The 17,913-nt window shown below is 47.2% G+C and overlaps 1 protein-coding gene across 4 annotated transcripts in view; it reads left to right on the forward strand.

Annotated features, from left to right (window-relative positions):
- The window catches only part of LOC140388348 (bis(5'-adenosyl)-triphosphatase-like), a 1,872,387-nt gene that overhangs the window by 499,732 nt on the left and 1,354,742 nt on the right, over nt 1-17,913 (forward strand). For 2 of the 4 annotated variants that reach the window (XM_072472372.1, XM_072472369.1), the window contains exon 3: nt 14,978-15,125. The exons of the other annotated variants lie outside the window; for them this stretch is intronic. In XM_072472372.1, the coding sequence (XP_072328473.1) occupies nt 15,111-15,125 (15 nt within the window). In that variant the 5' untranslated portion in view covers nt 14,978-15,110. The remainder of the gene's footprint in view (nt 1-14,977; nt 15,126-17,913) is intronic. 4 annotated transcript variants of the gene reach the window in all.

Here is a 17,913-nt window from a genome sequence, read left to right on the forward strand (position 1 = left end):
GGCACAGTGGGGGGGCGGTGTATATGCTTAGTTTATTAGCTGGGTTGGGATTTAGAGTAGTGTTGTTGGGGGGGGGGGGGAGTGGGGGGATGGGTTCTGCTGACATGGGAGGGACTTTGATGGAAGGTCACTGAGGGGGTTGGGGGTGGGGGCCGCTGCGGTGTGGGCCGGATGGGCTAGAGGCGGGCCCCTGAAAGGGGATGGCTGGCCGGTGGGGGGGGGTTGGATCCGTGGAGATTTAGGCAGCCGAGGGCCAAGGAACTTTCTTTTTTCTCCCACGTACACAAGGTGTATTCCCGGATAGATTTCTTTGTTGTGGGCAGGGCCCTGTTGGCAGGGGTGGTGGACACGGGGTATTCGGCGAGTACGATCTCGGACCATGCTCCGCACTGGGTGGATCTGCAGGTCAGTATGGATAGCAAGCAGCACCCGCAATGGAGGTTGGATGTGGGGCTGTTGGCGGACAAAGCGGTGTGCGAGAGGCTGAGGAAGTGCATGCTGAACTACCTGCAGGTAAATAATACGGGGGAGGTCTCAGCAGCAGTGGTTTGGGAAGCGCTGAAGGCAGTGGTGAGAGGGGAGCTGATTTTGATCCGGGTTCATTGGGACAGGACGGATAGGGCAGAAACGGACTGACTGGTGAAGGAGATTTTACGAGTGGATAGGAGGTATGCGGAGGCTTCAGAGGCAGGGCTCTTAAGGGAACGCCGGAGGCTGCAGGCGGAATTTGGTCTATTAACCACCGGGAGGGTAGTGGAACAGCTCAGAAAGGTGAAGGGGGCGATTTACGAGCACGGGGAGAAGGCCAGCAGGATGCTTGTACAGCAGCTCAGAAATAGGGAGGCTCCTAGGGAAATAGCGAAAGTAGTTGATGGGGATGGGAACTTAGTTGGGGACTCGACGGGGGTGAGCAAAACCTTTCGGGACTTTATAGTCAGTTGTACAGGTCGGAAACCCCTGCGGGGCCGGAGGGGATGAGGCACTTTTTGGATGGGCTGACTTTCCCGAAGGTGGATGGGGAGCTGGTAGAAGGGCTGGGGGCCCCGATCGGGCTGGAGGAGATAGTGGAGGTTTTGAAGGCCATGCAGTCGGGTAAGGCCCTGATACCGGACGGGTACCCAGTCGAGTTCTATAAAGGTTTCTCCGGAATATTGGGGCCGGTGTTGTTGAAGATCTTTAACGAGGCCAAGGAAAGAGGGGTTCTACCCCAGATGATGTCACAGGCCAGGATCTCGCTCATTCTGAAAAGGGACAAGGACCCGGAGCTGTGTGGTTCTTATAGGCGGATATCCTTGCTGAATGTGGAGGCCAAACTTCTGGCCAAAAGTCTGGTCTCGGATTGAGGACTGTGTTCCGGACGTTATAGGGGCGGACTAGACAGGGTTCGTTAAGGGTAGGCAGCTGGTGGCCAATGTAAGAAGGTTGCTAAAGGTGATCATGATGCCCCCGGAAGGTAGGGGAGTTGAAGTGGTGGTTGCGATGGACACGGAAAAAGCTTTTGACCGGGTCGAGTGGGATTACTTATGGGAGGTGCTGGAGCGGTTTGGGTTTGGAAGGGGCTTTGTTGACTGGGTTAGGTTGCTGTACCGAGCTCCGGTGGCTAGTGTGCGGACAAACAGGACGACTTTGGACTATTTCAAGCTACACCGGGGGACGAGACAGGGATGTCCCCTATCCCCACTGCTGCTTGTGCTGGCAATAGAGCCACTGTGGGGAAGAGCGAGTTGTTTGTGGTTCAGGCGAGAGTTAAGGGGAGGCGACTGGGGGAACTGCCGTTTAGAGTGGTAGGGGACAGTTTTAGGTACTTGGGTATCCAGGTGGCGAGGGATTGGGACAGGCTACATAAATTGAACTTGGTCTGTCTGGTGGACCAGATGACGGAGGATTTCCAGAGATGGGATGCGCTCCCGTTGTCTCTGGCGGGTAGGGTGCAGTCGGTAAAAATGACGGTCCTCCCGAGGTTCCTATTGTTTTTCCAATGCCTCCTCATCTTCATCCCACGGTCCTTTTTTAAGTGGATCAATAAGATTATCGTGGGCTTTGTGTGGGGGGGCAAGCCCCTGCGGGTGAAGAGGGCAATGCTTGAGCAGAGTCGGGGGGATGGCGGGCTGGTGCTGCCGAATTTCAGCAATTACTACTGGGCAGCTAATATAGCCATGGTTAGGAGGTGGCTGGTGGGAGGTGAGCTGGCGTGGGAGGGCATGGAGGCGGCTGCTTGTAAGGGCACAAGTCTGAGGGCATTGGTGACGGCGCCCCTGCCGTTCCCGCCAGCGCCCTACTCAACCAGCCCAATGGTGGTGGCCGCCCTGAGTCTTGGGGCAGTGGTGGAGACGTGTGGGAGCAGAGGGGGCATCAGTGTGGTCCTCAATCTGCGATAACCATCGGTTTGCCCCGGGGAGGATGGATGGAGGGTTCCGAATTTGGCGGAGAGCGGGGATTGAGAGGATGGAGGACTTGTTTATAGAAGGAAGCTTCCCGAGTATGAGGGCGCTGGAAGAGAAGTTTGCATTTGCGGGGGAAAATGAATTCTGATATTTACAGGTACGGGACATTTTGCGGAAGCAGGTACCAACCTTCCCACTCCTGCCGCTAAGGGGGATTCAGGATAGGTGGTCTCCAGGGGATGGATAGGAGAGGGGAGCGTCTCGGGCATATATAGAGAGCTTATGGGTTTGGAGGAGACGCAAACCGAGGAGCTGAAGCATAAGTGGGAGGAGGAGCTGGGGGGAGAGATAGTGGAGTGCCTCTGGGCGGACGCGTTGGGAAGGGTCAATACTACCGCAACATGTGCCAGGCTCAGCCTGATCCAATTTAAGGTTGTTCACTGGGCTCACATGACAGTGGCCCGGATGAACAGATTCTTTGGGGTGGAGGACAGGTGTGCGAAGTGCGCGGAGGGGCCAGCGAATCATGTCCATATGTTCTGGGCATGCCCAAGACTGAGGGGATTTTGGCAGGGGTTTGCTGACGCCATGTCCACAGTATTAAATACGAGGGTGGCAATGAGTCCGTAGGTGGCGATTTTTGGGGTATTGCAGGACCCCGGAATCCAGGAGGAGAGAGAGGTGGATGTTTTGGCCTTTGCTTCCCTGGTAGCCTGAAGGCGTATATTGCTGGCATGGAGGGACTCAAAGGCCCCGAAATCAGAGACCTGGCTTTCAGACATGGCAGGCTTCCTCTGCCTGGAGAAAATTAAGTTTGCCATGAGAGGGTCTTTGTTGGGGTTCGCCCAGAGGTGGCAACCATTCGTCGACTTCCTCGCAGAGAACTAATCGTCAGCAGAAAGGGGGAGGGGGGGGCGAGAGAGGGAGGGGATTAGGCTAGCGTAGGTTAGGGGGGTAAGTGATGACAAGGCCTGCGGAAGAGGGAGGTGGAATTTGCACAATGTTTATATTTTTCTCGTTATGTAAATTGTTGATTTTATTGCTGTTGAAATGCCAAAGAAATACCTCAATAAAATGTGTATTAAAAAAAATACTTTCTTCGTTGGTGTGGTTGAATCGTCCATCAAGAATGATCTGCAAGCAAGCAAGCATCATTTTAAAGCGACAAAGCCAGCTCATCATGAAAATGTACAAGATCTTCAAGCAACGAAAGATCAAAGCGTCAATATCGTTAGCAACGAGTGGATGACTACTGTGTACATTAACACAATTCCAATTACTTTCAAACTGGACACAGGTGCCTCGGTGAATCTTTTGAATTCCAAGGACTTGTCCAGGATACAAAGTCATTATGAAATTATACCTCCAGAATGCTCATTGCGGGACTACAATGGTGATCCCATTTTCTCACATGGTTCATGTTACTCGAATGTCACAAACAGGGACGTCCAAAAACAAGTGAGATTCAAGATAGTAAATGATACTCGTTCATCTTTACTTGGAGCTCAAGCGTAAAAGATTTGAAGCTCATTGAAAGAATTTTTTTGAATACCTGTCAGTCAACTACGCTTAATGATGACATTCGAAGATGACTTTGGAGGGGGCGGGGCCAGAGCAGGGCTCTCTCGGCTGTTTCTGGAGCCTGGCCGAGGATGATGTGCTGCCTGGTCGGGGCGCTCGGCTATTTCCCAAAAGTTCGGCTGCCGAGGCGGTGTGTGAGTGAGGCGGGCCGAGCGGAGCGGATGTTGTTGATGGCGGTGCAGCTGGGGCCTGCAGTGGGTGTGCGCCGGGCTGGGGCTGAGTGACTGCCGGCGCAGTCGGGCCCGGCTCACTCAACCCAGAGGCGCGCCATTCCTAGCCGCAGGGTGACCGTCAGCGACTTGGCGCAACTGCCGCAGGATTACAGCAGCACCCCCGGGGGCACCCTGTTCAGCACCCCGCCAGGAGGCACCCGGATTATTTATGACCGCAAATTCCTCATGGATTGCCGCAATTCCTCTGTTGCTAGGACTCCTCCGCGTGACCTTCCAAACATTCCGGGTGTCACAAGCCTGAATACAGCAGAGAAGGTGAAGCCAGCGACAAATAACATCAGCCACGAGGGGAAGGCAGCTGGCGGAGATGACGCCCAATTTGAGATGGATATTTAAGTCGTGCCTCGTAGTTTCCTCCAGAGTGAGGAACTTCGACCCTGGACCTTCCTCAGCTGGGCTCGACGGTCAGCCCAGGTGTCTTCTCCAAGCTACCAGCTCTAGTTTCAAAAACAAAATACTGCAAACATTTCCTGCCAGTGACGGAGTCCATCCTCTTCGACCTGGCTATCGACGACACCTTCTGCAACTGCTGTGAAAAGTCAAAATGCTGCATGTACGTGGTAGAACGTTGACTGTTCGAGTTGGTGATGGGCATTGTCGAGAGGGTGGGGGGGGTGGGGGGTGGGGTGGGGTGGGGGGTGGGGTGGGGGGGGGTGCCCTCTCAGGTTCTTAATCTGTTGAATCCGGTTTCAAAATTTGTACGCCTTTGGTGATCAAAGCTAAAGGTTCACTTTTCAGGCATGTAATTCATGGTGGGAGGGAGGGAGAGAGCGAGGGAGAGAGAATAAAAAAAAATAAAGCACAATGAAGTAGAGAGAAAAAACAATTTTTTTTTTAAATGATGACATTCAACATCTCTGAAAGGAATACCCTGATGTATTTCAAGGTATGGGTACGTTACATTCTAAGTACAAAATTCAACTGAAAAAGGATGCCAACTCTGTAATCCATCCACCTAGACGTGTACCTGCTCCTCTTTAAGACTAAAGGCTGAATTTTCAAGATTACAGGTTCAAGGTATGATATCAAAGATTACTCAACCTACTGACTGAGTGAGCTCCCTCATCAGTGTGAAAAAAAAACTACAGATGAGATATGAATCTGTATGGATCTGAAGGATCTCAATCGCAACATCAAAAGAGAGCATTATCCAATACCTAAGAAGGGAGATATTACTGCAGAGATGGCCAATGCCAGAATTTTTACCAAACTTGATGCTCTCAAGGTTTTTGGTAGATGAAACTAGAAGATTCCAGTAAACTTCTCTGTACTTTTTAAAAATAAATTTAGAGTACCCAATTCATTTTTTCCAATTAAGGGGCAATTTAGCGTGGCCAGTCCACTGACCCTGCACATCTTTGGGTTGTGGGAGTGAAACCCACGCAGACACGGGGAGAATGTGCAAACCCCACACGGACAGTGACCCAGAGCCGGAATCGAACCTGGGACCTCGGCGTCATGAGGCAGCAGGGCTAACCCACTGCGCCACCGTACTGCCCTTCTCCGTACTTTTAATACACCTTTTGGAAGGTACTGATTTAACAGGATGCCCTTTGGAATTATCTCAACTTCGGAAATTTTTCACAGAACAATGGAACAAATGAGCGAGAAAATAGAAGGTGTTCGGGTTTATGTTGACGACATCATCGTCTGGTCAACAACGCCTGAAGAGCATATGAAACATCTTCGGGAAGTACTCAGAATTCATGAATATGGTTTGAAATTAAACAAGGCCAAATCCTCTCTAAATTTTTTAGGTGACAACATCACAGCTGAAGGAATAAGGCCAGATCAAGAAAAGGTAAGTGCAAATTCCTCAAGACAAGAAGGCAGTCTTACACTTTCTTGGATTTGTCAACTTTCTTGGAAAGTTTATTTCAAATCTAGCGAACAGAACAACTGCACTACGTCAACTCATTAGAAAGAACACAGATTTCATCTGGACTGCAAAACATACTGAAGAATGGACTGATTTAAAATGACAATTGATACAAGCTCCATGCTTATCATTCTTTGATCCTACTGGACCTACTAAAATCTCAACGGATGCTAGTAAAAACGGCATTGGTGCTGTTTTGCTTCAACAAGACCATTTCAATAATTGGGTTCCTATTGCCTATGCGTCAAGATCCATGACTGAGACTGAGTATAGGTACACCCAAATTGAAAAGGAGTGCCCCGGGTTAGTTACTGGGCTTTCCAAATTCCACGACTATGTTTATGGTCCACTCAAGTTCACAGTGGAAATTGACCATCGCCCACTTGTACATATCATTGAACAAAACTTGAATGATATGTCTCCCAGACTTCAACGTCTGATGATGAAATTAAGAAGATCTGAGGTGGGATTCTCCGGAATCGGCGGGATGGCCCGATGCCGGCGTCAAAAATGGTGCGAACCACTCCGGCGTCGGACCAACCGGAAGTAGCGGAATCCTCCGCACTTCCGGGGGCTAGGTGGACGCTGGAGGGGTTGGCGCCGCGCCAGCCGGCGCCAAAGGGACTGCGGGAGTCCACTCATGCGCCAAAGGGCCAGCGTGATCCTGTGCATGCGCGGAACTGCCGGCGTATTCTGGCGCATGCGCAGGGGGGTGTCTTCTCCGCGCCGGCCATGGCGGAGCCCTACAGTGGCCGGCGCGGAAGGAAGGAGTGCCCCCACGGCACAGGCCCGCCCGCAGATCGGTGGGCCCTGATCGCGGGCCAGGCCACCGTGGCGGCCACCTTCAGGTCGGATCCCCCCGTGCCCCCTCCGAGGACCGCACCAGCCAACATACCAGCCAGGTCCCGCCGTGTGGGACCATGTCCAATCCACACCGGCGGGACTGGCCAAAAACCGACGGCCGCTCGGCCCATCGGGGCCCGGAGAATTGCCAGGGAGGCTGCTGCCAACAGCCCCCGACCAGCGTGGCATGAACCCTGCCCCCGCCCGAAAACCGGCGCCGGAGAATACGGCAGCCGGCGGCGGGACGGGATTCACGCCGCCCCCCTCCCGGGATTCTCCGTCCCGGCGGGATGGTCGGAGAATCCCGCTGCTGATTTCACACTGAAATACGCACCAGGCAAAGAATTAGTAATTGCTGACACATTATCTAGATCAGTCAACGCTGACATTTTCCAAGAAGAATCGATAAATGATGTAGATTCTCAACTGCAATTATTCAGAGAACTACTTCCTGTCCTGATGTCAAATTTCAACAAATTCACATTGAAACACTGAAAGATGCTATGTTGATGAAAGTCATGCATCATCTTCAACAAGGATGGCCTAAAGGTAATTGTCCACAATAACAAAGCATTCAGTCAGAACTGATTATTGTAGATGGTATACTGCTGAGACAAGATCACATTGTGATTCCACAAAGCATGAGGTCTGAAATGCTGTCAAGACTTTATGAAGGACAGTTAAGCATTGAAAAATGTGAACGTCGTGCCAGTCAGTCGATCTATTGGCCAGGTATCAACAATGATATTTCGGACATGATATCATCGTGTTATACATGCCAGTCACATCAAAAGCAGCAATGCAAAGAACCACTGCAACCACATGATCTTGTAACATCACCATGGATCAAGGTTGGTGCTGATCTCTTTCACTTATTTGGTAAGGACTATTTCGTAGTCATTGACTATTTTTCCAATTTTCCTGAACTAGTGAAATTGAACAACATCCAGTACTGTCATAAAAGCATGCAAGGAAATATTTGCCAGGCATGGTATTCCACATATCGTCATGTCTGACAATGGCCCATGTTTCTCAAGTCATGAATGGCAAGAATTTTGAACATGTGACTTCAAGCCTTAATTTTCCACAGTCCAAAGGAAAAGCGGGAAAAGGTGTTCACATTATGAAACAGCTACTTACTAAATCCAGAGATTCTCAGTCTGATTTTTATCTAGCTTTACTCAATTACAGAACATCACCTTTATCTACAGGATTATCTCCATCTCAAATGTTGTACAACAGAATTTTGAGGACCACTTTAGCTCAGTTACATTTTCCTGATCCTGAACTGCGTTGCACTGTGAAGAAAATTGAACAGCAGAAAATGAAGCAGAAAAGCTACTTTGATCAACATTCAAAAGAATTGTCTACTCTATCTGAGAATGATACTGTTAGATTACGACTTCCTGAAGGAGGTTGGTCTGACATTGCTCGCATAATTAGGCAATTTTCTGCAAGATCTTATCTGATAAGAACTACAAAAGGAAATATTCTGAGAAGAAATAGAAGAGATCTCCTTCAAGTCACAGATACTGCGAAGATTTTTCCTAACATTGATTTGAACCAGACAATCTCAAAACAAATTTAACAGCAAATGCATTCAAATTTGATGATCAATATAAAGACTGTAAAACTTCTTCATTACCTTTGACGTTAAGAAGATCGACAAGGAGAAGAAGACCCAATCATCTGAATTTGTGAACCTTTTTTTCACGATTCTAATGATTACTGTACATTGTGTACACTGCATTTCACATGTAACTAAATTTTCTTTTATTAGTTCCAAGAAAATGGCAAAAAAATAGGGGGAGATATAGTGATCTCTGTATATGAATATACATGATCAATGTATGTAAATGTAGTACAGTAATTTCAACACTAGATGTCTCACTATCAGATGGTGTAAGAACGACTTTCCCGCTCTTTCTGAGAGTGCGCTTCAGGAAAGTGAACAGACTAGATCTATATTAGCGAGAGAGAGAGAAGTTATAAGTTATTTCATTATTACATTGTACAGTTAGTTAGTTATCTTTATTGTACTTTATTTCTTTTCTGAGTTGAGTATTAAGTACAAAGAATTTACATAATATTATTTATATTACTCATTAAATTAGGTCGCATTACATTCATCCCCCACCATCTGGCCTGCGAAATCCTACCAACTGTCCTGGCTTGACACAATTCACACCTCTTTAACCTGGGGTTACCCCATCTCTGGATCTGTAAATATTTAATCACCTGCTAATGCTCGCATTCCAAGCATTGTCTGGCATCTTTGAATTTGTCTATATGTATGTTTCTGGAACATACCTCTTCATTCACCTGAGGAAGGAGCAGCGCTCCGAAAGCTAGTGACATCGAAACAAACCTGTTGGTCTTTAACCTGGTGTTGTAAAACTTTGTACTGTCACTAAATTAGTTAATCTTTCAAAGAAGACTACTGGTTATTTCATCAACTCGGCTGGTTCAAAGAGTAATATATATATATTACGTAAAGTAATATAACAAACATGTTTTAAAAACAACACCCCTTGGATATACTAAAATATTTGACAGTAGACAGGCAATGGCTAGAAGTTATACATGGTCTGCAACAATATACGTTCCTCTTGGACACAAAAGCACAGCAGGAAAGGTGAATCAACTGGCCAACAAAAGAGGTTGAAGACATATTAGATCCATGGCTTTGTAAGCTTGCCAGAAAAGGTGGTAAGCCCAAGGATTGGAAACAATTTAGAATCCAGCAAAGGAGGTCCAAGAAATTGATAAAGAAAGACAAGCTAGTGAGAATCATAAAAGCAGACTGAAAAAGCTTCTTTAGGTATGTGAAAAGGAAAAGATTAGCAAGGACAAATGTGGGTCTGTGACTAACAGAGTCCGGAGAATTTGATATATAAATAGCAGAGAGACTAAACATTTACTTGTGTTCAGGGGCAAAGATACATACATTTTCCTAGAAATACAAAGGAACCAAGGGGTTTGCGAAAATGAGGAACTGAAAGAAATTGGTATTAATAAAGAGGTGTCCTTGTAAAAGCTAGCATGCAGGTGCAGAAAGCAATTAGGAAAACAAATAGTGTGTTTGCCTTAGACACAAGAGGATTTGAGTTGAGGCGTAAAGGTGTCTTGCTGCAATTATATGGAGTCTTTGTGGGACCACACCTGGAGTATTGTGTACAGTTTTGGTCTCCTCATCCAAGGCAGGACAATCCAAGCCATGGAGGGAGTGCAACAGAAAAATACTTTTCACTGCACCTCGGTACACGTGACAATAAACAAATCTCAAAAGAAGGGGCGCAGACCATGTAGGGCTGAGATGAGGTGGAATTTATTCACTCCAGGGGATCTTTTTCTGTCCTAGAAGGCTGCAGAAGCTCGATCAATGAGTTTATTCAATACACAAATCGATAGATTTCTGGACTGTAATGACATCAAGGGATATGGGGATAGCATAGGAAAGTGACACTGATATTGATGAGCATCGATGATCTGAATGAATGGCGCAGGAGGCTCAACGGACCAAATGTCCTACTCCTATGTTCTTATGCTCTGAAATTCTTCTGCAACAACAAACAAAAAACCTACACTGTGCTTGTTTCAAAGACAATTTTGACTTTTTAGATTCTGAAAATCTTTGTCCTGCACTTATCTTGAAGAGGATGTTTCCACTTGTCGGTAAAACTGGAACCCGAGGCCACAGCCTCAGACTGAAGGAATGATCCTTGAGGGTGGTGAATCTGTGGAACTCTTTGCTGCAGAGGCTGTGGAGGCCAAATCACTGAGTGTCTTTAAGGCAAAGATAGATAGGTTCTTGATTAATAGGGAAATCAGTGGTTATGGGGAGAGGTTAGGAGAATGGGGATGAGAAACATATCAGCTATGATTGAATGGCGGAGTGACTCAATGGCCGAATGGTCTAATTCTGCTCCTCTGTCTTATGGTCTTATGAAAAGTCGAGAACAGAACTTGGATGAGCAGCAAGTCTGCATGGAACAGCTCCATTGTCGCCACCAAGAAATGTTTTTGAACCCTTAAGCACCAAAGTTTTGACCTGTTATAGACACAACTGATGTCTCCGTGGAAGCAAGTAGTGATGAACTGCCTGTGCCAGAAGATGTACCTATTGTCGCAGTTACTGTTGATGTCGATCCTGTGGAAACATCTCAGAAAATAAACAGAAAAAACCCCGCAAAACTCGATTTATATTTGTCCAACTCATGTATATAATGTTTTGTTTGAATTTAGGACTGAGTAAATTTGTTATGTAAGATTGTACAAAATAGTTGAAGAGGTATTGTGGTGATTTGTGGTGATAGACCCTTTAAGGGCTACACAGCAGAGTAAGGGTCACCTGGCTTGGGGGGGGGGGGGGGGCAATTGGGACTCAGAACAGGTCTAAGGCTAGAGACATGTCGGGAGATGGGTGCAGCCATGAGGCTGCTGTTTTCTTATTAATAAATAATTTCTGTGTTCACAAATAAAGTCTGTGCAAGTACATTATTACAGATATCAACCTGTTCTGTATTTTACTTCAGGTCCGTGCATTGCTCCCGACATCTATGCACTAGTGTGCACCAGACTGTTCTCTATTCATGACCTGCAATTTGAGAATTGCCTTCTGGCCTCCCCAGCCCGTTAACAAACTCTTCAAGTAGCTTAACAGGCCATTAATTGAAGGCATGTGGTTATCTGGCTCCCCCAATTCCCCTCTCACACACAAAAGCAGAAAATGCTGGTGTAGCCACCTGAGTTGGCCACTTCCCGACTTAAAATGGAGAACCGCAAAGGCTGAAGGGAAATTCAGCCAACACAGGCAAAGACTAGCAAATACAGAAATCATGTATATTGGAACCTGCAAAACAACCAGACAGCACCGAAACCAGCAGCCATCTGCATAGTAATGTAGCAGCCATCTACATAGTAATGTGCGATTCCCAGGCACAATGGCAACAGTTAAGGTAAACAAAGCCAAGCCAGACTCCTCGGCGCCAGCAGGAGCCAAGACAAAGGAAGGCCAACGGACACTTAGGGACCGCCCAGCGATCAGGGAACTGCTCCGGCATTGGAGAAATCGATTCAAGTGATCGGAAAGCAGTCCAATCACTTGGAACCAGGTACGGGGTCCGCCCCGAAGGGCGGGAAGCCCCTGGGGACCATAAAGCAAAGCCCCCAAGTTCAAATTGTCCTTCTTTGGCAGGGTCACTCAGCAACTTGAACCATCCCTTGAGAGTGAGCTGCCTCCAAGCAAGTAAGTCTCAAGTCAACGCTCGCTACGAGATAGGCAGTCCTATCTACCAGTCCATACCAGCTTTGAATCCCGCAGACTCAGGACCTGAACGAAAGGCCATTTGTTCCCCTGACCTGGTGGCTGTTATTATAGAAATAATTATTATAGGCCTGTTATTATAGAATAGCCTAGAAAGTAGAGTTTATGCATGAGTAGCGATTTGCTGTGTATAATAAATGTTTTTTGATTTGAATCTTACTAATTGGTGTGTTGAGTTATTGATCATTACTTGAACTTGAACCTCGTGGCGGTACCATAAAGATACCTGGCGACTCTAGAGCAAGGGTTATAAATCAGAGCCAATTGAACCAACAAAAGTTAGCAACACTGGACAATCTCAGGTCGGACAGCATATGTGGAGAGATAACGGAGCTAACTGGTGCAATTCTCCCAAAAGGGAGCAAAGTCCCCGAGCCAGCGCGTTTAGCCATGTGTTTCCACCATTCACAATGCTGAGAAACACTTGGCTATTCAACGTGATTCACGTTGAATAAAGGGCCTGAACAGGGAACGTATGGCCGAGGCCACACATAGCCCCGTTTTGCAGAGTGGGGAGCTCCGCTCATCGGAACTCCCCATTGTAGCGGGAGATTGGGATGCCATTTCTAAAGGCGTCCCGATCGGCAAGGCCCCGGAAACTATCCCTGACCTCCTCCCTCAGCCCCCCCCCCCCCGAACGCACTATGGGAGGGAGGAGGGACCCCACCCCCCTTGTACCCATGCCGGGCACACTGACCCGATTGTGCACACGCAAAAATTACCACCCTGGCAGTGCCCATGCCAGCTGGCAGTGCCACCTGTGTACCTTGGCAGTGCCAGGCCAGCGCCCAGGTTGCACTGCCAGGGTGCCAGACTGGCAGTGTACTGCAATGGTACCCAGGTGGTGCAAGCTGTACCAGGGCACCACCCATTGTGGGCGGGATTCACATCGCAATGTCTTGCAAGATCATGTTGGATCTCGCGAGGCTTGGTGAGCCGGGTAGATCCTGGGAGCGGTGTCTCATAGCTATCATCAGCCAACACTGTGCCGCGACGAGCTGTTTTTCTAGCGCAGCCCGTTGGATCGCGCCCAACGTTTTGAGTCTGGATGACTCTTTGTCAAAGCTCCTCCCTCACCGTCTCTTTAAAAATAACAGTGTGTTCCAGAAACACAGAAGACTGACGCACCATCTGCGGAGTGCTATTTTCAAAGCACGCATCCACGAAATGCAACTGAGGTAATTGAAAATTGAGGCTAATGCTTCAGTGCATATTAATTTGTGAGACTGAGTCAGGGACGGGATTCCCAAGTGGCAGTTCATTTGCGCAGCTGCCTGGCAGCTTCTTGAGCCAAGTGATCATTGCTTAATTGTGACCTACATTGTACTTGTTCACAATTTATTTAACTGAGAAAGGTGTCTATTATCAGGCCTGATCCTGAACATATCCTCATATCGCATCAATAGGTGCATTCTTTTTGACACGATATTGCTGAAGAGGAGGTTGATGCAACAGCCTCCTGTCCCCGTTCCCAACCCCTACCCCCAATTTTCTACTTTGTTCAATCTCCTGTTTGTTGTAAGTTTGTGCATCACCGGTGCTATGTGGGCTTTTCTTTTGCTTACTGAACCATTGAGATTGTTCACTTTTTTCAGGTAGCTGCTGCCTGACATCTTGGCTGCCTTTTGTGTTGGGAGGACTGCAAACATTATTTACCTCGTGTGTATCATTATTTCTTTTTGAGTAGTGAGAGATATTGTGCAGCCACGTTTGACACAATTGACACGTATATCAGGTTTTCCTTTAAACACACCAGGTAGAGTTGATTACCGAATGATTCTGTGATTGCAAGGATGAGGCTTGCCTGTCCTCTGTTCCCCATGCCCTGCAAAAATTCTGTCTTCACTATTAACCGGCCAAATATCAAAATATTTAAGAGGGATATTATTTTTGGCTGTGAAATAATTTTGGTGAACTTCTATACTTTTCTCTTTCTAATGGTGATTGATGTTGAGATGCCGGCGTTGGACTGGAGTGGGCACAATAAGAAGTCTTACAACACCTGGTTGAAGGCCAACATGTTTGTTTCGTATCACTAGCTTTCGGAGCGCAGCTCCTTCATCAGGTGAATCATTAGCTTTCGGAGCGCAGCTCCTTCATCAGGTGAATCACTAGCTTTCAGAGCGCAGCTCCTTCATCATGTGAACCGCCTGATGAAGGAGCTGCGCTCCAAAAGCTAGTGACTCTAAACAAACCTGTCGGACTTTAACCTGGTGTTGTAAGACTTCTTATAATGCTTATTGAATTAGGGTAAGGGAATAAAGAATGTTGCATGTGACACTGGGAAGATTACGCGGGTGACAAGGCCTGACGCGTGTAGTTGACGCGGCCCCGATCCTGGCCCATTGTCAGGGCCTGAATCGGTCAGGACCAGGGCCGTTTCGCGCCGTCGTGAGCCTCGACGGCGTTCACGACGGCGCGGCTACTTCGGCGCGAGAGTGGAGAATCCCACCCAATATTTGCCAGAAATGGCCTGTAGTATGGCTTTCCTTTTGAATGGAAATTGGAGAAAAAGGGAAGGCCTCATTGGTGGCCCCTGCCTTCAAACACAGATGGGGGAGCATCAAATCCATCCTGTGATGCAGAAAATTCCAGATTTCCTCACTGATGTACTGAGGGATTGTCACAGTTGTAACAATGGCAGTTTCAGTACATTAATTTGGATTTGTACTTATTGTGCTCGTTGACCACCACATAATAATAATACAATAATCTTTATTGTCACAAGCAGGCTTACATTAACACAGCAAGGCCCCTTGTCGCCACATTCCGGAGCCTGTTCGGGTACACAGAACCCATCCCATTAAGAAACAACTTGGTGGGGCTGGAAGTGGAGCAGACTCCCAGGTTGTGGGGGTCAGAGGATGGACTTGGTGATGGTAGGTTTATTCAGAATGGATTGCAGCGTTTTCACAATTAGACCATAAGAACTAGGAGCAGGAGTCGGCCATCTGGCCCCTTGAGCCTGCTCCGCCAATCAATGAGATCATGGCCTCATTGTGGACTCAGCTCCACTTTCCGGCCCAAACACCATAACCCTTAATCCCTTTATTCTTCAAAAAATGATCTATCTTTATCTTAAAAACGTTTAATGAAGGAACCTCTACTGCTTCACTGGGCAAGGAATTCCGTAGATTCACAACCCTTTGGGTGAAGAAGTTCCTCCTAAACTCAGTCCTAAATCTACATCCCCTTATATTGAGGCTATGCCCCCTAGTTCTGCTTTCACCCGCCAGTGGAAACAACCTGCCTGCATCTATCCTATCTATTCCCTTCATAATTTTATATGTTTCTATCAGATTCCCCCTCATCCTTCTAAATTCCAACGAGTACAGTCCCAGTCAACTCAACCTCTCCTCGTAATTCAACCCCTTCAGCTCTTGGATTAACCTAGTGAATCTCCTCTGCACACCCTCCAGTGCCAGTATGTCCTTTCTCAAGTAAGGAGGCCAGAACTGAACACAATACTCCAGGTGTGGCCTCACTAACACCTTATACAATTGCTGCATAACCTCCCTAGTCTTAAACTCCATCCCTCTAGCAATGAAGGACAAAATTCAATTCACCCTCTTAATCACCTGTTGCACCTGTAAACCAACTTTTTAAACATAGAACATAGAACATAGAAAATACAGCACAGAACAGGCCCTTCGGCCCACGATGTTGTGCCGAACCTTTGTCCTAGATTAATCATAGATTATCATTGAATTTACAGTGCAGAAGGAGGCCATTCGGCTCTTTGAGTCTGCACCAGCTCTTGGAAAGAGCACCCTACCCAAACTCAACACCTCCACCCAACACCAAGGGCAATTTGGACATTAAGGGCAATTTATCATTGGCCAATTCACCTAACCCGCACATCTTTGGACTGTGGGAGGAAACCGGAGCACCCGGAGGAAACCCACGCTGACACGGGGAGGACGTGCAGACTCCGCACAGACAATGACCCAAGCCGGAATCGAACCTGGGACCATGGATCTGTGAAGCAATTGTGCTATCCACAATGCTACCGTGCTGCCCTTAAGAACAAATAAATCTACACTATATCATTTTCCCGTAATCCATGTACCTATCCAACAGCTGCTTGAAGGTTCCTAATGTTTCCGACTCAACTACTTCCACAGGCAGTGCATTCCATGCCCCCACTACTCTCTGGGTAAAGAACCTACCTCTGATATCCCTCCTATATCTTCCACCTTTCACCTTAAATGTATGTCCCCTTGTAATGGTGTGTTCCACCTGGGGAAAAAGTCTCTGACTGTCTACTCTATCTATTCCCCTGATCATCTTATAAACCTCTATCAAGTCGCCCCTCATCCTTCTCCGCTCTAATGAGAAAAGGCCTAGCACCCTCAACCTTTCCTCGTAAGACCTACTCTCCATTCCAGGCAACATCCTGGTAATTCTTCTTTGCACCTTTTCCAGAGCTTCCACATCCTTCCTAAAATGAGGCGACCAGAATTGTTTACAGGCACTGTTTTTGCGACTCATTCACTAGCACACCCAGGTCTTTGCACAGCAGCATGTTTTAATATTTTATAATTTAAATAATAATCCCTTTTGCTGTTATTCCTACCAAAATGGATAACCTAATATTTGTCAACATTGTATTCCATTTGCTAGACCCTAGCACATTCACTTAGCCTATCCAAGTCCCTCTGCAGACTTCCAATATCCTCTGCACTTTTTGCTTTACCACTCATCTGAGTATCGTCTGCAAACTTGGACACATTGCCCTTGGTCCCCAACTCCAAATCATCTATGTAAATTGTGAACAATTGTGGGCCCAACACTGATCCCTGAGGGACACCACTAGCTACTGATTGCCAACCAGAGAAACACCCATTAATCCCCACTCTTTGCTTTCTATTACTTAACCAATCCTCTATCCATGCTACTACTTTCCCCTTAATGCCATGCATCTTTATCTTATGCAGAAAACCTCCCTTACCATCCACTCTGTCCTTCCGAATAGTTTGATACCCTAGGATATTTAACTCCCAGTCGTGACCATCCTTTAACCATGTTTCAGTAATGGCCACTAAATCATAGTCATTCACGATGATTTGCACCATCAACTCATTTACCTTATTCCGAATACTACGAGCATTCAGGTAAAGTACACTTATGTTGGCTTTTTTACCTCTGTTTTGAATCTTAACACCTCGATCAGTAACCTCTCCTCAGTTATATTTCCTTTCAACTTTTCTCCTAATTTTCCTTGTCATTGAACCCATATCTTCATGTAGCAACCTGCTGCGTCGCTTACCATTAATGTTTTTACTTCTCGTTTTATTCCTTTCAGTATTACTGGGCCTATTCACTGAGCTCCCCTCAGTCACTGTACCTTGTACTGTCGCCCTTTTTGATTTTTGACTATGGCTTCTCTGCCTTCCACTTTCCCCCTTACTGCCTTTTGTTTCTGTCCCTGTTTTACTACCTTCCAACGTCCTGCATCGGTTCCCATCCCCTTGCCACATTAGTTTAAATCCTCCCCAACAGCTCTAGCAAACACCCCCGAGGACATCGGTTCCAGTTCTACCCAGGTGCAAACCATCCGGTTTGTACTGGTCCCACCTCCCCCAGAACCGGTTCCAATGCTACAGGAATTTGAATCCCTCTTGCACCATCTCTCGAGCCATGCATTCTTCCTATCTATCCTGACAT

The sequence above is a fragment of the Scyliorhinus torazame genome, chromosome 13 (genome assembly GCF_047496885.1).
Source record: "Scyliorhinus torazame isolate Kashiwa2021f chromosome 13, sScyTor2.1, whole genome shotgun sequence".
NCBI classification, from domain to species: domain Eukaryota; kingdom Metazoa; phylum Chordata; class Chondrichthyes; order Carcharhiniformes; family Scyliorhinidae; genus Scyliorhinus; species Scyliorhinus torazame.